General features: G+C 46.9%; 1 protein-coding gene across 1 annotated transcript in view; it reads right to left on the reverse strand.

Annotated features, from left to right (window-relative positions):
- The window catches only part of MCCC2 (methylcrotonyl-CoA carboxylase subunit 2), a 42,033-nt gene that overhangs the window by 3,195 nt on the left and 15,489 nt on the right, over window positions 1-23,349 (reverse strand). Inside the window, exons 8-16 of the mRNA XM_082191952.1 lie at window positions 23,091-23,155; window positions 22,702-22,801; window positions 20,718-20,813; window positions 20,300-20,372; window positions 13,177-13,253; window positions 11,663-11,729; window positions 11,031-11,187; window positions 10,374-10,488; window positions 10,076-10,161 (exon numbers count right to left, since the gene is read on the reverse strand). Coding sequence (XP_082048078.1) covers window positions 10,076-10,161; window positions 10,374-10,488; window positions 11,031-11,187; window positions 11,663-11,729; window positions 13,177-13,253; window positions 20,300-20,372; window positions 20,718-20,813; window positions 22,702-22,801; window positions 23,091-23,155 — 836 coding nt within the window. The remainder of the gene's footprint in view (window positions 1-10,075; window positions 10,162-10,373; window positions 10,489-11,030; window positions 11,188-11,662; window positions 11,730-13,176; window positions 13,254-20,299; window positions 20,373-20,717; window positions 20,814-22,701; window positions 22,802-23,090; window positions 23,156-23,349) is intronic.

Raw genomic sequence — 23,349 nt, forward strand, 5'->3', positions numbered from 1 at the left:
GGAAGGGAGAGGGGAACGTTGGAAGGAGTTCCGCATTCCAGACATTCCTGAGCCAGCTTTCCCGCCGGCAGAGCCGATGGAAATCGGAACAGCGCGCGCGCGCGCAGTTTCAAAGCCCAGTGAGGGGGCTAAGAAGGAGGGAAAAGGAGCCCGGAAATGCTATCTCTGCCAACAGCCAGGCCACTTTGCCAGAGTCTGCCCCCAGAGGAAGGAATGGCAAGGGATGGTGGGAGCTGTTGAGGGGGGAGAGCAGGGAGAAACGGAGCAGGTAAAAGCCAACGCCTGGTTGCCACAGTCGGGGCACTGCAGCCAGGCCAAAGAGCAGTGAAAGTGCCCGTGCCAGAAGCTCCTCGACCTTCTCTAGTGATTGAAGTGTCGCTAGAGCTGCAAAATGGACACCCCCTAAAAATAAAGGCGCTGTTGGACTCAGGCAGCTCCTGCAATTTTATGAGCAAGGAGTTTGCTGCTGAACACCAGATACAGACGATCCCTTTAAGCAACCCCCTGCAGGTGACCACGATCGATGGCAGGGAACTGTTGGGAGGAGGAGTCAGCTTGCAGACCGTCCCAATGATAATGAGGGTGGCAAGGCACACAGAACTGATAGCGTTTAATGTGGCCACCTTGGGAGGCGCTCCCATTATTTTGGGAATGAGCTGGCTAGCCTTACATGATCCGCTGGTGGGCTGGCATCAAAGAGTGGTTTCCTTCGGTTCAGCACATTGCTTAGAACACTGCAGGGGGGGAAAGGGTTCAGCAGGGGCCCAAGCCACCCTGGCAGGGACTGAAGTAATGGAGAAGGTGAAGGTGCCACCACAGTATGCAGATCTCAGCGACGTGTTCAGCGAGAAGGAAGCTGACCAACTACCCCCGCATAGGCCCTTTGATTGCCAGATCAATTTACTCCCTGGAGCACAGCTTCCTGTAGGCAAGTTGTATGCCATGTCAGACAGGGAAATGCAGGAGTTGCGAGAGTTCATTGACAAGAACCTGAAGAGAGGCTTCATCAGAGAGTCCAAGGCAGCGGGGGGTAGCCCAGTGTTTTTTGTGGATAAAAAGCACACGGACAAGCCGAGACTTGTATGTGATTTCAGGCGGTTAAATGCAGTGACAGAGCCGGCGGCTTTTCCTATGCCCAGGATTGATGATATTTTGACCAGGGTGCGGAAGGGAAAGATTTTTACAAAGCTGGACCTAAGGGGGGCGTACAACCTGATACGTATAAGGAAAGGGGATGAATGGAAAACCACCATGTTCACCCCTTTGGGGGCATTTGAATATCTCGTGATGCCTTTTGGATTACAAACAGGCTCCGCGTGTTTTCAATCGTTCATGAACCACGTACTGGGGCCTTTGCTCTACAAGAATTGCGTGGCCTTCCTAGATGATGTGTTGGTGTATTCGGAGAATGAGGAGCAACATGTGAGAGACGTCAGAGAAGTGTTGAGCAGGCTGCAAGCCAACAGGCTGTGGGTGAAACTGGAGAAGTGTCAGTTTCATACCAAGGAGGTGGAATTCCTGGGGTACCGCTTGTCAGACAAGGGGTTGGCCATGGACCCCGGCAAGGTTCAAGCAGTGCTGGAATGGAAAACACCCAAAACCAAGAAGGATGTGCAGAGGTTCCTAGGGTTTGGAAACTTTTATCGTAAGTTCATCCGAAACTTCGCCCACCTGACGGCGCCCATCACGGACTGTCTCAGCAGTAAAAAGAAGTTTGTTTGGACGGCGGAGGCGGAGCGAGCGTTTGAGGAACTGAAAAGGGCCTTCGGCTCTGAAGAACAACTTCTGCATGTGGATTTACAAAAAAAGCTGAGGGTCGAAACAGACGCATCTGACAGAGCCATAGGGGCGGTGCTTCTTCTGCAGCCGGGGAAGGAGGAGTCAGAGTGGCGACCGTGTGCCTTCTTTTCGCGAAAGCTGAACAAATCCGAGAGGAACTACACCGTGTACGACCGGGAACTTCTTGCTATTCATGAGGCTTTCCGGAGATGGAGGCACCTGCTAATTGGTGCACAACATAAGGTGCAAGTGTGCACGGACCATAAGAATCTAGAGTATTGGAGAACTGCGCGAGTGCTCAACCAACGGCAGTTGAGATGGGCCCAGGAGTTCTCCAAATTTAACTTTGAGATTTGTTACGTGCCAGGCCCAGAGAACGTTAGGGCGGACGCTCTCTCACGCAAACCTGAATATTTGGAGGGGGAGGGAGCACCCGAAGAGACCCATGTCATTCCAGAGGACCGCTGGGTGTGTGGGGCGGCATTGGTGGGGCAAAAGGAACTGGTAGAGGGAATGGTGCAGGATGAATACGCCCAGGACAAACTCAGGGGTCTCAGGAGGGAGGGAGACAAACCCGGGGGTTTTGAGGAGAGAAACGGGGCGTTGTACTACAAGGGAGCGTTATATATACCTGAAGGGGAATTGAGGGAAAAGGTACTCAAGCAACTGCACGATAGCCCCACAGCAGGGCATTTTGGGCAACACAAAACCATGTGGCTGGTTAACAGGGAATTCTGGTGGCCCAAGGTCAGGGAAGATGTGCGGGAGTATGTGAGAGGGTGTGACCAATGCCAACGAGCCAAGGGGGAGAGGCGGGCACCGGCAGGTTTATTAGAGCCACTACCCACGCCTGAAAGACCATGGGAAGCAGTGGCAATAGATTTCATGACTGATCTGCCAAGGTCCAGAGGGAAAACAGCCATCATGGTTGTGGTAGACCTGTTAACCAAGATGGCCCACTTTATAGCCTGCTCACATGCGGTCACAGCAGAAGAAACCGCTAAATTGTTTGTAGAAAATGTGTTTAGGCTGCATGGCGCCCCCTTGAGGGTGGTTTCTGACCGAGGGAAACAATTTACTTCCAGGTTCTGGAGGAAGCTCATGAGCTTACTGCATGTAGAGGTGAATTTCTCAACTGCCCGTCATCCAGAAACCAACGGGCAGGCGGAAAGAGCTAATGGTGTCCTCCAGCAATATTTGAGGTGTTATGTGAATGACAGAGAGAATGATTGGGTGGAGAAGCTGGCGTTGGCAGAATTTGCCTACAACAATGCAGAGAACGTGTCCACGGGGATGAGCCCCTTTTTGGCTAATCACGGGTGCCATCCCCGAGCCTTCCCAGGGGGGGAAGGGGAGAACTGGAGCGTTCCAGCTGCAGAACAGTTCGTTGAAGAAATGGAAGCGATCCATCGCCAGCTCCAACTTAACTTAAACAGGGCTAAGGAGGAATATAAGAGGCAGGCAGACAAAAACAGAAGGGAAGGGGAAAGCATTAGGGTGGGGGACCAGGTGTGGCTGTCCACCCAAGGGTTACCATTCAAAGGGGGTTGTAAGAAGTTAAGACCCAAAAGGCTGGGCCCATTTGAAGTCACGCAGCAGGTCAACCCAGTGGCTTTCAGACTCCGGTTACCGAACCACATGAAGCTGCACCCAGTGTTCCACAGGTCGTTGCTGTCACCGTATAAAGGGGACAGAGAAGGGAGGGTCAATAGGGGACCAGCTATGGAGGAAAAGGAACACAGCTACCATGTAGCGGAGATTCTCGATTCCAGGTGGAAGGGAGATCAAGTAGAGTATTTGGTAATGTGGGAAGGGGAGCCGGAGTCGGAAAACACCTGGGTCATGGCAGAGGATGTAGATGACGAGGTTTTGATAGAAACTTTTCATCAGAGATTCCCTCGTAAACCTCAGCCAGTGGCGAGGTTCCGGAGGGAATACTTTGCCACCACCGACGAAGAAGAAGAGTTGGAGGGGTTCTCTGATTCCGAGGCGGAGGAGGATTCAGCGAGCCGGAACGAAGACCGATGGAGGGAAATGTTCGAGACGTCTGAAGATGAAGAGGATTCTTTTCGGGGTTTTAGCTCCTCACCGCCCAGAGGAGAGAGTAGGGGCGGGGGGGAAGGGGGCCCTGGAGGGGAGGTGGATGTCAGGGAACTGACATCAGAGGAAAGGGAGGTGGTAGGGCTCCCAGAGGCTGGGAGAGAGTCAGCAGCTAAAGCAGGGACCAGCAGGGGGAGCGAGGGGTCTCTGGAGGAGGATCTCAGTAATGCTGAGAGAGACGCAGCAGCCAAGGCAGGAACTAGCAGGGGAGAGGGAGGGGTGAGAGACACGTCCAGCGAAAACAGCGGGGAGGTGTCAGAAGCAACCGTAGGGAGACCCATGCTTCGCCGGAAGCTGCCACGTCGTGAGTCCAGGAGACGCGTTTCCGTTAAGGAGCTTCTTTGCTGGAAGCGCTTCCGCAGGCAGCCACTGTCAGACTCTACGAGTGACTAGAGCAGACATGTCTGAGGAGCTCTGTCACACACAGAGGTTTGTGGAGCCGCACAAACTCTGAGGGAGCACAATTTTAAGCACAAGCAGCTAATCATCCCCTCACAGTTTGCTTTCGCCGGTTACACTTACAATCATAACAGCTGTTCTTTGACCTTTCTCAAGCCCCTTAAAAGATTATTCAAACTTAGCATTCCTAGATGTGTGATTTCCAAGCAGCATGCCCTCTCTGTTGTAATGTGCTACTGCGTCTTAGCTCCTTTTCATTTATCTTTTAGCTTCTGGCTTTAAAAAAAAATTTAAAAAATACAAATGTCCTTTAGCCACATCTTTCTCTAATTGACTTATGGTAGAAACACAAGGAGAAGATAGTACTTTTCTTTAATATGTGAATGGCCTGAATTTTTAAAATATGAAGTTTGTTTGGAGTATTGATATCAGGGAAGGATTGGGGAGCAAAAGTCCAGGGCAGAATGAAGGGAGCCCCCAAACACAGGACTGGCTTACGACACTTTGAAGTAGGTGAAGGAACAACACACTAGCATTTAAAATGAGGGCTCTTAAGACTAGCAAAACAGAGTCTAAATTACTTAGCGGCACTACTGTATGGTTGGGAATAATTGATACCCACTCTGGATGGGGTTGAACAATACTCTTAAGAACTAGATTCACAGTTTGGGAGTGTGCATGGATTGCTTTGCTCTAAATGTCTAAGGTGTGTCTAGGACCAGGATTGCTTTTGCAGATCTGGTTGCTCCTACACGTTGATTGGTAACCTGTCTTGGTGAATTATGTACCATCTAAATTGGTCCCTGGTCCATCTCCAAGCCCAATTCAGAATGTTGGCTATGACCTTTAAAGCCTTCAATTGTTTGGGATCAGGATACTTAAAATGCAATCCTCCCACGATCCTATCCTTCTGCTCAGGTTTTCAATAGAGGATCTGCTACAAATTTCACCACCACCTGATCAGTTGGTGGGTATGACACACATCTCATTCATGATTCCAAGACTGTGAATTGCCCTGGGAAGCTTGGCTGGCTCTTTCTTGATGATGGTTCTAGACTACTTATAAAAACGATATTGTTCAAGGATGCTTTTGGCATAGTCACTTCTGCCTGGTAGTTTTAAGGACTTTAAAAAAACCTGCTTTGCCATGTACTTTTCATTTGAATTTTCAATTACACTTTATCCTTCTGGCTTTAGCCTCACTATAGCCTCTTCGGGCTATAGAAGCCAAAGATGAATTCCTCTTTCAGGATTAAAAAAACACACATTTTGATATTCTAGACAAGGTATCAAAATTAAATGAAAACACTGACCAGGACTGTATTCTAAGAAAATCTTAGTTACAGGTAGGTAGCCATGTTGGTCTGCTGTAGTCAAAATTTTTTTAAAAAAATCCTTCCAGTAGCACCTTAGAGACCCACTAGGTGTGTTATTAGTATGAGCTTTCGTGTGCATGCACACTTCTTCAGAAAACCTTATTGGCCCAAGTCTAGCCTTTTAAAAAAAGCAATATAACAAGAAAAATATCTATCCTTTAAATCTGTAGAACACAATTTTGATAGGGCAAATAGAATTTTTATTGGCAACTTGAAAGATTTTTTCACCGTAAGATAAAAGATTACTTTCTCCAAATCACTGTGGCTTCCTATCTTTGTTTAGTGAAAACTGCCTTCTGTAACAGGACAAAGCATTAATTATTGAGCAACCCATCAAACCCCATGGCGAGACCATGAATCATATCTCTGCTTGTAAAAAATTCATAACAGGGCCTCTGCAAGAAAAAGAGGCTTGGGAAGAAAGCTGCTCATGTCATTTGTTACAAGGTAAACTGATTAAACTCCTTTTAGAGACCTGAAAGCTGATTAATCTAGCTCATTAAAAAGATGTCTGGCTAATGACTCTTGGTAATTAAGACCTCTGCATGTGAAAGGTCCTAGTCAGGCACGTTTGATGAGGAAATATAACTATGGAGCAGACTACTGACATCCTGTACGCAGAATGAGATATAATTTATACGCACAGCTAATAAAGAAATGTGCCTCCATTTTTAAAAAATGCACTGTTCTGTCTCCTTAGTCCCAATTTTATAGTACAAAGATCACAGTACCAATATAAACACCACAGTGTGCATACAGAGTGATTTGCAAAATAATATATACAAACACGCATGCAGCACACTGTCACTGTTAATACCGCCAATCACCCGCTGAAGAAGTGATGGGGAGACTGGAATCTGCCTCCCCAATATCCCCAACAAATAAGCAGAAATGTCATTTGTTGGGTGCTACACACAGAATTCAAATCCACTTACTGGGATCTATGAAAGCAGCTGCAAGGAACTAGATCCAGAGACTCAGGCATAGGAATCATGAATAAAGCTCCCTTAAGCATGCACTGTTCCGTTTAACCCAGAAGAAGGTCAAACAAAAACCAAATTGACCTTGCTCTCTGAAGGTCTCGATCCAAAAATGTCACTGGATCCACTACTGCAGATTCACACAGATCCTGGCAAACTGTCCAAGATTCAGATACTTGGCCTTATACTAATGTCAATAAAATTTCCTTTTATTTGACTTTATAATCTAGCATTCTCTTAATATCTTTTATAGAAATCATTCTGATTTGTGTCACAAATTCAATGAGAAAACTTTTTGTTGATGTCAAAAAGAACTGCATTTGTATATTGATATTGCGGCTCTGAGGGAAATAATCTTATGAAACAAACAGTACTTCCTAAGCATACAGCAAGCCAGAGCAGCAGCAAAATGCCCCACAGGCGCTAATAGTAGCCAGAGTGGATCAAAGGAGTCAGTGGTGGATCGGAAGATAGAAAAAGAGTTTAAAGGAGGAGCTTCCCCCTTTTTTGCCTCATTGTAGTTCTGACACCCCTGTAGCACAGACTAGCGTCTTTCGAGACAATGATGGCTTTTCCTCTTGAACTTAAGCATACAGACTTTTACCCACTAGAAACACCAGTCAAGGGGAAATATTTCCACTTCCACTTGGTGGGTGTATATTTCAATGCTTAGGGCATAAAGTACTGTACATATAATTTGTGTGCACAAAACAGGCTTTTGGAGCTCTTGCTACCAATTATAGCATGCGGGTGGCGCTGTGGTCTAAGCCACCAAGCCTCTTGAGCTTGCTGATCAGAAGGTCAGCAGTTCAAATCTGTGCGACGGGCGAGTTTCCATTGCTCTGTCCCAGCTTCTGCCAACTTAGCAGTTCGAAAGCATACCAGTGCAAGTAGATAAATAGGTACCACTGCGGCAGGAAGGTAAACAGCGTTTCCATGCGCTATGGTTTCCGTCACGGTGTTCCGTTGCGCCAATAGCAGTTTAGTCATGCTGGCCACATGACCTGGAAAGTTGTCTGTGGACAAACGCTGGCTCCCTCGGCCTGAAAAGCGAGATGAGCGCCGCACCCCATAGTCGCCTTTGACTGGACTTAACTGTCCAGGGGTCCTTTACCTTTTACCACCTAAAACACTGCTTAAGACAAGCAGGGGATCATTAGAGGTACCTTCAACAAAGTTCAAGAAGCTGAATTGGAAAAGGGAATCTAGAATGCCCAATTATATCAGGTGATACAAACTATGCAATCACAGTTGTGCACTTGTGCAATTCCTATTCCTTTCAATGAGGTTGCATATGAAATGTTCTTAGTAGATCCTATTTTTTCCAAGTACTTTAGCAATGCAGCAATTTATTACCAAAAAGGTCAAGCACCACATAGGTAGAGGCAGACCAAACACGTCTGAAATGTTCTCTCATGAAGATCTCAAATTTAAAAGCAAAAAATGATGGAATGCCTCTAATTTTTAGCCTTTTCATCACAATTACTGAACATTCCTTATTAGTGACAAGTTTAAAAGCCTAAAGTTAAAATAACCTTTGTACAACCAATAACTAATAGACTGCTTATAAGATCATCCACTGAAAGGCAGATGTTTCTTGTATCACAACTAGGCACATACTGCATGCTTAAAAATCCAATTATTTTTCAGGCCTTTAACATATAAAAATTATAAAGGGCCTCCAGTTATTATATCCAAGAAGACAACACTGAGAGGGGGGAAATACCTCCAAATTAAGGATTTGGTTTAAGCACATACAGTCTGATGATAATTTCTTTAATGTAATTAGTTCAATGAGAAGTTTTCTTGACTGCAGTATAATCCAATAATAAAAGACGAAAATACATGTATTTATTTGTCCCTTCTGGCCTGGGGAGACATATGAAATTTTGTGACAGCTGGACAAAGCCAGGTCCTCAAGCGGTTTAACCACACGTATTTTTGCAACTGAGATGAATCACCCAGATTCGTATTTATTGCTAAGGCCAATCTATATCAAAGACCATGAATTTCCAGTTGACAGCAAGGAGTACAAGATAGGCTACTACTATATAGATAAGTCTGTGAGAACTGAGTAATTAACAAACGCTGGATGCCTTTGGACGTTAATGCTAAAACCATGCTTTAGCATTCTGAGAACAAATTGTAGTGAACCTCAGGGTTGCAAACTCTTTTCTTCCTCTGGAATGGCCAATAGATAGGAAATTAATGCTTTAGTATAACTGCGCTTCAGCCTATCATCTGAACCCTGCAAAACTACAGTCAATGTTGACTGTGGTTTGAATAAGCTGGTTTATGGCAAACAGGTATATTTAACATTAGTCACAGTTTGTCTGGGTTCAGACAACATGGCAAGCTGTGAGCTTAACCTCTTTGCAGTTGTTTGGGATCAGGAGAGGGGAAGATGGGAGCAAGCAAGCCCTGCAAGGCTCATTGCAGTTTGTTCTCATAATGCTAAACAATGTCTTAGCGACAACATGCAACACTCTCAAGAAAAAAGATTGCCCCAGGTTCTTGTAATTGTTTGGTGTTGGCAGTAGGACAATGAATAATAGACAGTGAAGTTTTGTGTTTAAACTCACACTTATTAACACCTTTTAATAAATCTGACTGATCAGATTTACAAGGTGGTAATTCAAATGCAAGTAAACTATATCCTCTGTGGTAAACAGTTTCATTTGCTTTTTGGAAGATAAAAGCTCTAGCATTCTTCTAATGCGTTTCTTGAATTATCACAAGAAAGATATGGCTTGCTACTAATACTAAATAAAAACTTTTAAATAACATAATAAACATACACTCTGCTTTAGTAATTCTAAGAGAGATGCTGGCTGCCCTCATGCCTAGTAAAACACAAAATGATCCATGTAAATTTATCTCTAGCAGATCATGACAAGCCAGTTTCGGCTGGTAAATAAGAGTACTGAGCTTGATCCTTGATTATCACATCCCCCTCAGGCAGTGGAGGAGCAGGCAGGGGCTGGCACGCATCCTGGGGGCATGGCGCCCAGCGCAGGCAGAGGGGGCAGCCGTGATGGCACCCCACCGGGACATGCTGCCAGGGGCGATGCAATCCCCGCGCACTCTTCCTCCAGTGCCCTCAGGTACGTGGAATAGCCTTAACTAGAGTTATTATATTTGAACCTCAGTATTTCATCTGTTAAATCGGAGTGTTGATTATATTTACCAATTTTGTGGGTGCACAGGACTGAACACTTTGCACACTAACAATGTTTAATAAATAGTTGATAATAAGGGGCCTGATCCAATCAAGTCTCTGTTCCACTAATGGAAGAGTAGGGCATTACCTATCTGACCCTCGTGACAATCCAACATCTTTGCAGCTTAAGCTTTATCAGAACCACCACCACAGGTTGTGGTGGCGAGGGGGTGTGTGGAAGCAAAACACCGTAGCATGTTAAACTATAATCTATATGTTACCGTGCACTAGAGTAGTAGGGACTGCCTTCCTCTTCAAACCTCCGGATGATTGGCTCTTTGAGAGTTTTTTCCTCCTCTTCAGTTAGCTAGTGGATTGATATGGAAAGAAAGTGGGATTTTAGTCTGCAAGAGCTACACTTTTATATTAAGAAGCGATATTGCACACTGGTTGCATAAGACCATAGGTTAGCATGACAAGATCAAGAACCAGAAAGCTTCAATCTCACATCTCTCTCCCTGCCCCATTCCCAGATTTACACCTGTCTTCTTACTCACATCAATAACAAAAAATACTTACCTGCTTCCCTTCCCTTGCTTTTCGGTCCTTGGCTATTGTAGCCAAAACCATTGCAGCTTGCTCTCCTCCCATAACGGAGATCCGAGCATTTGGCCACATAAAAAGGAATCTGGGACTGAAAAAGATAAAACAAACTAACACAGGGCACAAATCTCCTGCTTTTCCCCCAAATTCCCTACTCCAGAATTATTCTAATTTTATTTTATGTTTGAGGGGCACAGGGACAGGAAGAGTTTCAAAGACCTGCTCCATCATGTACCTAAACTTCCTTACTGTCATTGTGATTTGCATAATATGAAAGCAGCAAAGATCCACCATTTTCCTTAACCATGCCATTTATTTAATTCATTTAGCAGAGTTGTTATACCGCTTAATTATCCATTGGTACCTACAGTGAGCATCAAAATTTTCATCAAGTTTTTCTAGCTATAAAGAAGGGGTATTTTAGTTTCTGTGCCAGGATACTGCAACATTACACATACAAAGTGACATGAGCACCATGTACCTGGAATGACCAAGGGATTTAATACAATGAGTAGGACATACGAATGTATACATTCACTAATTCACCTGTATAAGGTGAATAAACACAGGTGACATAGTCTGCCTGAGCCACAACTGCATTTAACAGTTAACTAATTCTAGGCACATACTTACCTATATGCTCTTCCACACATCCCATAATTTCCAGCTCCATAGGAACCTCCAATTAGTACTGTTATTTTAGGCACATTGGCACATGCAACAGCAGTTACCATCTTGGCTCCATCTTTTGCTATTCCACCAGCTTCATAATCCTTACCAACCATGAAACCTAGTGAATTATAAAAGCAGCAAGATCAATGTCAACCAATTTTGAAAAGTAATCTTACTGGTCCATTGCAGAGGGGGTGGGGAGAGAACCCAAAAGCAACAGTAAGGTAACACCTTTTCTGGGCCCACCCCAACCAAAACACAACATAAATAGCTTCCTCGCTATTTAAGGTATTAATCTATTCTTACTTTAAGATAACAGTCATTGCTGATTGTACACCTTCAGGGCAGAGTTTCTTGTTCTTAATTTCAGTCATTATATACTGCTTAGATTTTAAGACACTTTAATAACACTTTACTTAATGTCAGCTCTACAGCCCTCCTAAAAAAAACAAATAAAGGTTATAAATAATGGATAGGAATATATTTATTACTACTACGTATTTAGTTGCCTAGGGGCTATGCAATGAATCTGCAGCTCCAAATAATTTATTTCCCCTGAAATTCAGCTACATAAATCATAATGAGTCACAGACCTGTGATGTTTTGCAGAAATACAATGGGAATGTTTCTCTGACAACAAAGCTGAATAAAATGGGTGCCCTGTAAAGACAGTAAAAAGATAGTTTATCTAAAAGGTAAAGGGACCTACTGGCAGTTAATTGTTGAACAGCTTATCTTCAATCCCATCTATTGTTAAAACCAATAGGTGCTTCCATGACAATGTTTTATTAAGTTGCTATATATATATGTGTGTGTGTGTGTGTGTGTGTATGTGTGTGTGTGTGTATATATATATGTATACATATATATACATATATAACAAAATCACAATCTTTTACATGATATATAATGCTTATTTAATTAAAAAAACAAACATTCCAACACATAATTGCACTTTCCCAATTCCCTCCGTTGGAAATGACCCTATACCTGAGCATCAGCTTGTCTGTTATTTTTTCTAACTGTAGTAATACTTTCAAATTGCTTCAGAATAAAACAACTTTTCCCAGTTAGTGTTACTTATCTTCGTAAACAGCTGATTCATGAAGAAGTTACTCATTCCCCAATAACTGCTAAAATAGATTTGAAGCAAGTTTCAACACATAAGGATGTGATAAATGGTAGGTGGTAATAACTGAGGAAACAAGTTTGCTATGGTACGGAATGCTAGAAATAGTACGTTAGATCACTGCCATTAAGAGTGACAAAATAGCAGGTTAGACTAAAAAATTCTTGCAGCGTGGCAGGTCTTGAGAAAAAGCTTTCGTAACTTTGTTAATAATCATACTTAGCATCTGTACAAATGTTCAAAGTGTTTCCCGTACACTACCTAGTTGTAACCCTTACAACAACACTGAAAGGTAAGTCAGTATTATTACATACACACACTATTAGACAATAAATCTATGACAGAATGTCTTCTAAGTGTTTCTTCCTGTTGGGCATACAGTGGTACCTCGGGTTACATACGCTTCAGGTTACATACGCTTCAGGTTACACACTCCGCTAACCCAGAAATCGTGCTTCAGGTTAATAACTTTGCTTCAGCATAAGAACAGAAATCATGCTCCGGTGGCGCGGCAGCAGCAGGAGGCCCCATTAGCTAAAGTGGTGCTTCAGGTTAAGAACAGTTTCAGGTTAAGTACAGACCTCCGGAACGAATTAAGTACTTAACCTGAGGTACCACTGTATTTACAACTAAAAGCAGCAAGAGTAATTATATTTCCTTAAAACAGGGATGGGGAGCCTGTGGCCATGAAGATGTCCCGGACCACAATTCCCCAGCCAACATAAAAAGGGATAATTGGAGTTCCAGTCCAGCAACATCTGGAAGGCTACAGGTTCCCCATCCCTGCCAGAAAATGTAAGAAAATGTAAACATGAAATTATTTTATTTTTTAGACTTGGTTATGCTTCTTATAGTCATAAGTAACCACCAAAAAGGTAATTAATTACCCGCTATGAATGTAGTTATCAGCAATTGCTTTGTTCTCAGCAATAATGAAAGTCTGGAAGGCAGAGCTTCAATAACGTATGTTATACTTGCCTTCTTTGCAGATTCTGAAAAAAGGACACCATTGTTTCCAATTATTCCTACCGGATAACCAAATATCCGAGCAAATCCTAGAGGGGGAAATGAGAATAAGAGAAAATTGCACATGTATCTCACAATGAAAGCATAAAACATTTCAACACCTTTTGAATGAAATCAGTATTCTAAGAATAAGAGTTTTAGGCCTGCAGCCACAATTCTTCCATATAAATTATATGAATTGTTAATTTTCCACAAGCTCTTACAAAGTATTTTTAAAATGCAAACATATCCCTATTCCAACATATTAAATAGTAGCAGCTTCATACCTGGTGTTCCTCATGAATTGTAAATAAAAAACAAAAAATCAGTTCAGTTTTGAAATAAGCAGGGGAAATAGGTGCAGTTTTGAAAGGTTCAGTTCACCATCTTGATTCAAAATGGCACCTGCTCCCTGATCTCATGAACCATTATGCAAATTTGGTTCTGATATCATATGTCAGGGGTTCAGGAGCAGAGGCAAGGGCAAGGGAGGAAACAGAGAGCGAGGGGGAGGAGGCAGAAGAAAGGATGAGTGATGACGACGACCCGAGATCTCCGAGTCTTTCCAGTGAATCGGAAGATTCACAGAAAGGAGCACCAGTGGCCAGGGCAAGGGGGGAGCCTAGGGGGACACCCCAGGAGGAAAGGGCCAGAGGGAGCTCAGAGGGGAGCAGTTGGAAATCGGGACCAGCGTCACCAACAGAGAGCAGGGGAGAGGAAGGGAGTCAGGTATCAAGCGCTGGCAGCTCACAACAGGAGGGAGGGCACGAGTCAGGAGTGGCCACACCTCCATCAGGGAGCGAAGAAACGGTCAGACGGAAAGTGGAAGGTTGGGCGCGCGCGCCAAGTTCAAATGCACAGGAAGGTGGCGCAGTAAGCAGCCCGGAAAGGGAGCCAGGTCCTAAAGCCCGGCGCAAGGAGACAGAAGGGTCCGGGGGGTCAGCGTCAGAAGAGTCCCGGAAGGAAGAGACCCCGGGGGGCGGAGGGACCCAGAGAAGAACAGTCAGGCGGAAAAGGTGGAGTAAGGCTAGGATATTAAGTTGGTGTACAGGAGGCGGGGACCCAGACAGAGCTTCGCCGATCTAACCATAAGACGTAGAGTTGCACGCAGCAGCTTGAGAATGGGAACTGTAACTCAATAAAGACTTTTACTAAATGATCGCTGGCTAGCGTGATCCTCTGTGAGCTAGGATCGGGGAGCAACTCTGACAGTAAGCTCTGTCTCTTAAATTGTGGGCATCTACGGCCTCACGGAGAGGAGAGAAAGCGGGTGCCTACTAGCGAGCTCACAAACGGCAGACAACATGACGGCTGAACAGCAGATAGCGGAACTCAGAGAAGCAGTGACACGACTGAATGCCGAGGCACTTGCATCCAGGAAGAGAGAGGAGGACGCAGCTGCCGCCTACAGGGATCTCCAGGTCAGGTTGGAAGTGCTTACGAAGCAAGGGGAACAGACACCCAGACGGGAGGGGATTGGATTGGGAAGAAGAACAGGCGGTCTGGTCTCTCACTTCGATGGGAATCTGCAACAGTACCCCAACTTTAGAGCAGATGTAATGTGTGCACTGCAACTGCTGAACAAAGACTTTAGAGATGAGCAAGAGAAAGTGGGGTTCATCATGTCCCATTTGCATGGAGATGCTAAAGCATGGCTGCGCAATTTGTGGAGGGATAAGGATCCGGCGCTCCAAAATGCGGATGCCTTTATTAAAGCGATGGATGGGTGTTTTTTATCAAGCATTGACGTGGATCTTGCTCGGCAGCAGATACATGGACTGAAGCAAGGGAGGGCCAGCGTAAGGCAGTACCATGCCCGCTTTTTCGCTTTGGTCAGTGCCCTGGAATGGGACAGAGATTCGGCTCCTGTAAGAGACCTGTTTTGGGAGGGATTGCACGGCTCGGTTAAAGATGAGATTGCGAGGGGGGAGAGACCCCGGACCACGCAGGAGATCGTTCAGAGGGCGCTGGCGGTGGGGGTGCGGCTGGAAGAACGCCCATGGAGCAGGGACGAAGGGCGTGGAGGGCGCGAACCAGCCAGGGGCTCCTCCTTCCTTCCCAGAGAAGCAGCGCGTGCGCAATCCACGCCTCCGCCAGGAGGAGGAGCGGAACCTATGGAGGTTGGAGGTGCAAGGGCTCAGTCAGCAGCCAGAGCCCTAGCACCGGGAGCAGTGAAAGCGAAGCCTCCTAGAGGGAACAGGAAGTGTTATATCTGCGATGATCCACAGCATATGGCGAAAGAGTGTCCCCGGAGGCTCCACAAGCACACTGCAGCCTCAGCAATGGTAACTGCAGCAACGCACCAAGGAGAACCACAGCAGGGAAACGACGCAGTCTGGCTGGAGGAAGAGGCACTGGGGCCCAGCCAGACGTGTCAGTGAAGCAGTCCCCAGAGATTTTACAGCCCATGGACCCCCTCCCGCCCAAGCCTGTAGTGAGGCTCACCGCATCGCTCCAGCTGCCCAATGGAATCACCATGGACGTGCCAATTACCATCGACTCCGGCAGCAATGCGGACTTTATAGGGCAGGACTTTGTCGACCGGCACGCCATACAGTTGCTGCCTGCCACGCTGCCCCTGCAGGTTGTCACGGTGGATGGCAGGGAGCTGTTAGGGGGGCAAGTGGTGAAGCAGACGCCACCAATGGTGATGCGACTTGGGAATCACAGGGAAATCATCAGCTTCAACGTCACTCAACTATCGGACACGCCCATTGTATTGGGCATGAGTTGGCTGGACAAGCACAGCCCGACGCTGGCTTGGTACCAGAGGCAGCTGACCTTCGGCTCTTCCTTTTGTGCTGAACACTGCATCGTGCCCCGGCAGGAAGAAGAGGAAGAGGAGTCACAGCTGCAGCTAGGCACGCTGCAAGCGGTTCCCCACAAGTACGCAGAATTTTTGGAGGTTTTCTGCGAGAAGGAGGCAGACAGGCTACCCCCCCACAGACCATATGACTGCGCAATTGACCTGCTGCCGGGGGCGGCGCTGCCCAAAGGGAAGCTGTATTCCATGTCTGAGGACGAACTGCAGGAACTCAAAGAGTTCATAGATCATAATTTGGAGCGCGGTTTCATCCAAGAGTCCAAGGCAGCGGGGGGCAGTCCTGTATTCTTTGTTAAGAAGCGGGACACGCCCCAAAAAAGGCTGGTCGTGGACTATCACATCTTAAACAGTGTGACCAAGCCATCGGACTTCCCCATGCCCCGAATCAACGACCTCCTCGCAAAGGTACGGAAGGGCAGCATGTTCACCAAGTTGGACCTGCGAGGGGCGTACAACCTCATTCGCATGCGGGAAGGAGATGAGTGGAAGACAGCCATGTTCACGCCCCTGGGTACCTACGAATATAGAGTTATGCCTTTTGGATTGCAAAATGGCTCCCACGTGTTTCAAGCGTTCATGCATCACATGTTGGCGGGGCTCCTCTACAAGACGTGCGTCTGTTTCTTGGATGACATCCTGATCTTTTCGGAATCGCAGCAGGAGCATGACAGACACGTCAAGGAAGTGCTGAGCAGGCTACAGCAGCATAGGCTTTACGCCAAGCTGGAGAAGTGCCAGTTCGACGTGACGGAGGTGGATTTCCTGGGCTACAAGTTGTCTGACAAGGGGCTCGCCATGGACAGCGCCAAGGTTCGAGCAGTGTTGGATTGGAAAAGCCCACGCAACCGGAAGGAGGTCCAACGGTTTGTCGGCTTCGCGAACTTCTATCGCAAGTTTATCAAAGGCTTTGCTATGCAGACGGCGGCCATCACGGACACGCTCAGCTCCAAGAAAAAGAAGTTCATCTGGACAGAGCAGGCGGAGCAGTCCTTTCAGGCACTCAAGCGGCTCTTCGCGTCGGAAGAGCAGCTGCTTCATGTCAACCCCAGCAGGCCGATGAGGGTGGAGACAGACGCCTCGGACAGAGCCGTGGGAGCAGTCCTGCTGCAGAAAGACCCGCAGGGGGCTTGGAGGCCGGGAGCGTTTTACTCCAGGAAGCTCAGCAAGTCCGAACAGAACTACACCATCTGGGACAGGGAGTTGCTGGCCATTCATGCAGCGTTCAAAGCGTGGAGGCACTTCCTGATCGGCGCCAAGCACACGGTGCAGGTCTGCACGGACCACAAGAATCTGGAGCACTGGCGCACGGCACAGTTCCTGAACCAGAGGCAGATACGTTGGGCTGAGTTCTTTGCGAACTTCGACTTCCGAATAGAGTATGTCCCAGGGGACACCAACATCATGGCGGATGCTCTCTCCCGTAAGCCGCAGTATCTGGAGGAGGCAACGCCAGCGGCCGCCATGCACATCTTCGCACCAACAGTGTGGGCGTGCGCTGCGGCAACAGTTGACCTGGAGGCGGTGCGACGAGCGTTGCAGGATGACTCCTTCGCGCAAGCAAAGATGGCAGAGGTGCACAGGGGCACGGCAGCGACCGACGAGTTCCAGCTGTGAGATGGATTGCTCATCCGTAAAGGGGCCATCTACGTGCCGGGAGACGAACTTCGCGCCAAGGTACTGCAGCAGCTGCACGACGCGCCCACTGCCGGGCACTTTGGCAAGGAGAAGACGATGGAATTAGTCGCCAGAGACTTCTGGTGGCCCGGAATGAGAGGGGAAGTCGCGGACTATGTGGCGAGGTGTGACACCTGCCAGAGGGCCAAACCAGTGCACAGACCGCCGGCCGGACTGTTGGAACCGCTGCAAACTCCGTTCGAACCATGGGAGAGAGTGGCCCTGGACTTTGTCACGGATCTGCCCAGCTCGAGGGGCAAGACGGCCGTGCTGGTGGTGGTGGACTTGTTCTCCAAGATGGCACATTTCATTCCGTGTGCTAAGGTGGCCACGGCGGAACAAACCGCCAAACTGTTCATAGACCACGTGTTCAAGGTTCACGGTCTGCCGCGGTCTATTCTGTCCGACCGAGGGCGACAGTTCATCTCGAATTTCTGGCAGAAGCTGATGGGCTTCCTGAACGTCAAGATCAACCTGGCGTCGGCTAGACACCCGCAGACCAACGGGCAAGCGGAGCGGGTCAATGCCATCATGCAGCAGTACCTGAGATGTTATGCGAATCAACAGCCTGCGACGTGGGTGGATTACCTGCCTCTCGCCGAGTTCGCCTACAACAACACGAAGCACGTGTCCACGGGGGTCACGCCGTTCTTCGCCAACAACAGGAGGCACCCCAGAACCTTCCCGGGACTGGAAAGAATGGGGGAGGGGGAGCCGCAGACAGCAGATGCGTTCGCGTCAGAGTTGCAGGAGGTCCACGATCAGCTGCGGCGGCACCTGGAGCTGGCGAAACACGCATACAAGGTACAAGCGGACAAACACAGAAGGGTTGGCGAAGAGATCCATGTGGGAGACTGGGTCTGGTTAGCAGCCCACGCAGTGCCGGCCAGGTCGTTGGCGAAGAAGAAACTAGGGCATAAGCAACTGGGGCCCTACCAAGTCGAAGAGCAGGTCAACCCGGTGGCTTTCAGGCTGGCGCTTCCGGAGGGTTCCAGGATGCATCCGGTGTTCCACAGATCGGTGCTCACTCCCTACAAGGCACCTCACAGATTTCAGGAACCAGGCACGGCACCAAGTCCACTCCGAGAGAGAACCGAGCAAGGGGGAGTGGCACAGGAGGAGCGCATCAACGAAGTCACAGGGATTTTGGACTCTAGATGGGGGGAAGAGGGGGTAGAATACTTTCTCGCCAAGGAGGGCACCCTGGCCAGTGCCAACAGCTGGGTGCCAGGCTACGCTCTAGACGAACCTCTGCTCAAAGAAGAGTTTCATGCCCTCTTCCCACACAGGCCCATGCCAGCAGACTTTTTCGACGACTGGCTTTTCACGCCCACGCTTTCAGCCAGCACGTTCCGGGGGTTCGACTCGGACGAGGAACCGACACGCGACGCACGTTCCCCGGAGGGGTCACCCTCGGGATCTGCCTCAGAACCTTCGTATTGGTGGGACGATAGACCAGAGGAGCAGTGGCGCAGGAAGTGGCTGGAGGGTCCAGGCCGAGCAACGCCCCCAGGAGGAAGCGAGGGAGAGACGGACATGGACGTATTCGGGGACGACCCGGGTTTCGAGCACGGCGGCACAGAGATGGAAGCGGAAGTGACCGTCGTCGACGAGAGCAGGGAGGAAGAACCGGAAGACTTCAGATGCAGGCCCGCCACGGGAAGCGAACTGTATCCGACATTCGTCCCCATGACACGGCAGCACCCAGCTCTCGCACCGGAAGGAGGGGAGGGGGGAAGAGGGGGCTTCGAGGGGGGGATGGATGTCAGGGGTTCAGGAGCAGAGGCAAGGGCAAGGGAGGAAACAGAGAGCGAGGGGGAGGAGGCAGAAGAAAGGATGAGTGATGACGACGACCCGAGATCTCCGAGTCTTTCCAGTGAATCGGAAGATTCACAGAAAGGAGCACCAGTGGCCAGGGCAAGGGGGGAGCCTAGGGGGACACCCCAGGAGGAAAGGGCCAGAGGGAGCTCAGAGGGGAGCAGTTGGAAATCGGGACCAGCGTCACCAACAGAGAGCAGGGGAGAGGAAGGGAGTCAGGTATCAAGCGCTGGCAGCTCACAACAGGAGGGAGGGCACGAGTCAGGAGTGGCCACACCTCCATCAGGGAGCGAAGAAACGGTCAGACGGAAAGTGGAAGGTTGGGCGCGCGTGCCAAGTTCAAATGCACAGGAAGGTGGCGCAGTAAGCAGCCCGGAAAGGGAGCCAGGTCCTAAAGACAGAAGGGTCCGGGGGGTCAGCGTCAGAAGAGTCCCGGAAGGAAGAGACCCCGGGGGGCAAAGGGACCCAGAGAAGAACAGTCAGGCGGAAAAGGTGGAGTAAGGCTAGGATATTAAGTTGGTGTACAGGAGGCGGGGACCCAGACAGAGCTTCGCCGATCTAACCATAAGACGTAGAGTTGCACGCAGCAGCTTGAGAATGGGAACTGTAACTCAATAAAGACTTTTACTAAATGATCGCTGGCTAGTGTGATCCTCTGTGAGCTAGGATCGGGGAGCAACTCTGACATCATAAGAAGTGTCCAACTCCATAGCAAACAAATAAACTACTTTCTGAAATGTGTAGCAGGAAATTTGATTTCTAATCACCTAAAAATAATACCTGTGATTAAGGTATCCCCGTATAAGGCTTTAAATTCATCGAATTTACTTCCATCTACAAGTCTAGCAATGACCTTAAGTAGAAAAACAAACAAGACACACATTATTAGTTCATTCTTCGTTACAACAGATAATATTTTTAAGATCACATTCTCTTTTGTATTAGATTGATATTAAATTCCAAGTAACTGGGCTTCATTACTACCAGCTGAAGGAACACACTAGGCTGAACGTGTTTGAAATTGAAAGCCCGATTATTATAGAAAGTAGTTGTCATCATCACCGTCATCAGTCACCTTCTTCACAATTGTCTCAAGGTGATGTACAATAAAAATAGCAAACAAAAAACAATTAAGCAGCAGATACATTTAAAACAATACAAAATAGACAATCATGGCAGCAATATTTCGTATTTATACCTCTCTAACATCAAAATTTCTTTTAAGCTGCTCTCCAACTATCCCATAAAGTTCATCAGCAGGAAACAAAGGTTCTTCCGATGGTTCTATTGTTACCTGCAATAATTTAAAGTACAAAATTAATCAAAACATTCCCACAAATTAATCAAAACATTCATCAATATTTTCCTACAGGCTTCCAGAGTCTCTCTCTATAACCAACTCGGGCTCAAGTGTTTGCATCTGAGTAACAATTCATTCAGCATGACAGTTAAACTTATCCTGGATTCTTAGAACTTTTCTCTCTTCCTCGCAGCTCTTCCTAAGTTCCAGCAGTAATTTACACATTTCCAAAACAGCTTTATGGCTCAGTTCTGACCTACAAGTTATTTGTTTTGTAATTATATATTTTATTGTTGTAACTCACCTTGGGACCCTATTATCTATTAAATTGGTATACCACCCTACACCCACAGGTCTAAGGGTGGTTACAACATAAAAGCACAATATAAAAACATACAATACATAATAAAAATGAAAATTAAAAAACCCAATAATCCCCCTTCCCTAATACATTTTAAAAGGGCATTGGATATAGGAAAAGGTGGGTAAGAAATCAAATTAAATAAAAGATAGAAAGAAAAGATAGAAAGAAAATTGAACCCTGGTTAAGGGACTGGGAATGGGGTATCATATATAGTACCTGGCACCCTATTTTTGAACAAGTCTTGCTGTGGTGAAGAAGAAGAAGAAGAAGAAGAAGAAGAAGAAGAAGAAGAAGAAGAAGAAGAGCAGCAGTTTGGATTTGATATCCCGCTTTATCACTACCCTAAGGAGTCTCAAAGCGGCTAACAATCTCCTTCCTCCCCCACAACAAACACTCTGTGAGGTGAGTGGGGCTGAGAGACTTCAGAGAAGTGTGACTAGCCCAAGGTCACCCAGCAGCTGCATGTGGAGGAGCAGAGATGTGAACCAGGTTCACCAGATTACAAGTCAACCGCTCTTAACCACTACACCACACTGGCTCTCCTCAGTCTGAGCCGCTAGGGGGCAAAAGAGGCACACTGGACTGTGCTGAGACTTAGCAGCTGGCCTTTGCAGAAATTAGCCTTAAAGCCCAATGGGTCACCCCTGGAAGAGGAGGAGGACAGAAGAGGGAGGGCACAGCAGGGCTCTCCTCCCAACTCTCTCTCCCTGAGACCAAAGGAGGCTTTTCCTTGCAGGTGTTTTCAGCTTCAGCCCTGCTCATGTAGGTGATACTACCATGATCCTAAACTCACACTGAGCACCACAATCAGAGTTCAGGAACACCCATGGTTTCATGACAATCACACATAACCCTGGAATAGGAAGGTTAGATGAATTTGGTGTATGCTATCCTAACTTGTAGGTCTGAAAGTTAAATTGTAGGTCTGAAAATGTAATAGTCTAATATCTAGTCAGGGCCAGTGCAGGCATAACTCTTCATTTTCTGAACTAAGTTTAATACATCATCAGACAAGGACAGACCTGCTTACTCCATCTCCCACCCGCTCCCCCCAGATGAACTCCTCATTAACCTTGGTGCATTGAATGATATATCTGTACCTACATAAAAGCCATGGTTGAAGTTCACTCAGAGTAGACCTCTTAAAATTAATGGACTTCACTTTTTCATGTGCATTAATTTCAATGGCTCTACTAAGTATCACTTCGTTGAATACCACCCCTTATGTCAAAATCTGGCCTAGCGTAAACCTGGCTAGTGACCGTACTGATAACACACTGCTCCAGGGATAGTGTTAACAAGGGAGGATGGGTAGAATCCAAATGGGAGAAGGGAGGGAACACATGAGCTTGCGATCCACTCTCAATCTAACCATGATTAAGAAACCAGCTGTCTTATGTTTGCAACAGGCCACAGTGCAAATGGAAACTTTAAATGCACAGCACTGCTACCAAAGCCACATTCTAAGTATTCTATTTCATACATCGCTTCAAAGGAAACTGAACAAAACATACTCACGTCTACTTTCTTCTGGTAATTCAAACTTCTCACCACTTTCCTCGCTAAATGGAGTGCATGATTATCATCCAAAGCATAGTGATCAGTTACACCAGATTTTCTGCACAGATTTAAAATAGAAGACCATGGCATGTTATTAAGCAATATATTTTTATTTACTATTCAATGGTGAAATACTTTTGGGAGGGGGGCAGGGAATGACATGCCATAGAACCCAAACACAAAGGGAACTTGAGAAATAAAGGGCAAGCATTTAGTGGTAATATCCATTGATAGAAGAGCCCACCATTGTTTAAAGCAAGGGGAATGCAACAACAGTTCAAAGCAACATAATTTAAGGCACGTTCCATTAAAATGTATTGAAGGTGGAGAAGAGTGTTTTGTTTTACCTGCAGTGAAGATCAGCACCACCAAGATCTTCTGCTGATACCTCCTCCCCTGTTGCTGCTTTAACCTAAAATACAAAAACAAAGTCTCAGCACAGAAGTTCATAGAACTAGGGATGCTATTTATATATTTAAAGCAATTTTAGCCCATAGCTGAAAAGGCTTCCAAAATAGCTTCCAAAGATAAGCAGCAATGCAATTATGTGTTTTTTTAAAGTTAACTACAATAATCTTTGAAATTTTCAGGCTTTGGACCCTGCCT

Source organism: Podarcis vaucheri, assembly GCF_965113315.1.
Source record: "Podarcis vaucheri genome assembly, chromosome: 11".
Lineage (NCBI taxonomy): Eukaryota > Metazoa > Chordata > Lepidosauria > Squamata > Lacertidae > Podarcis > Podarcis vaucheri.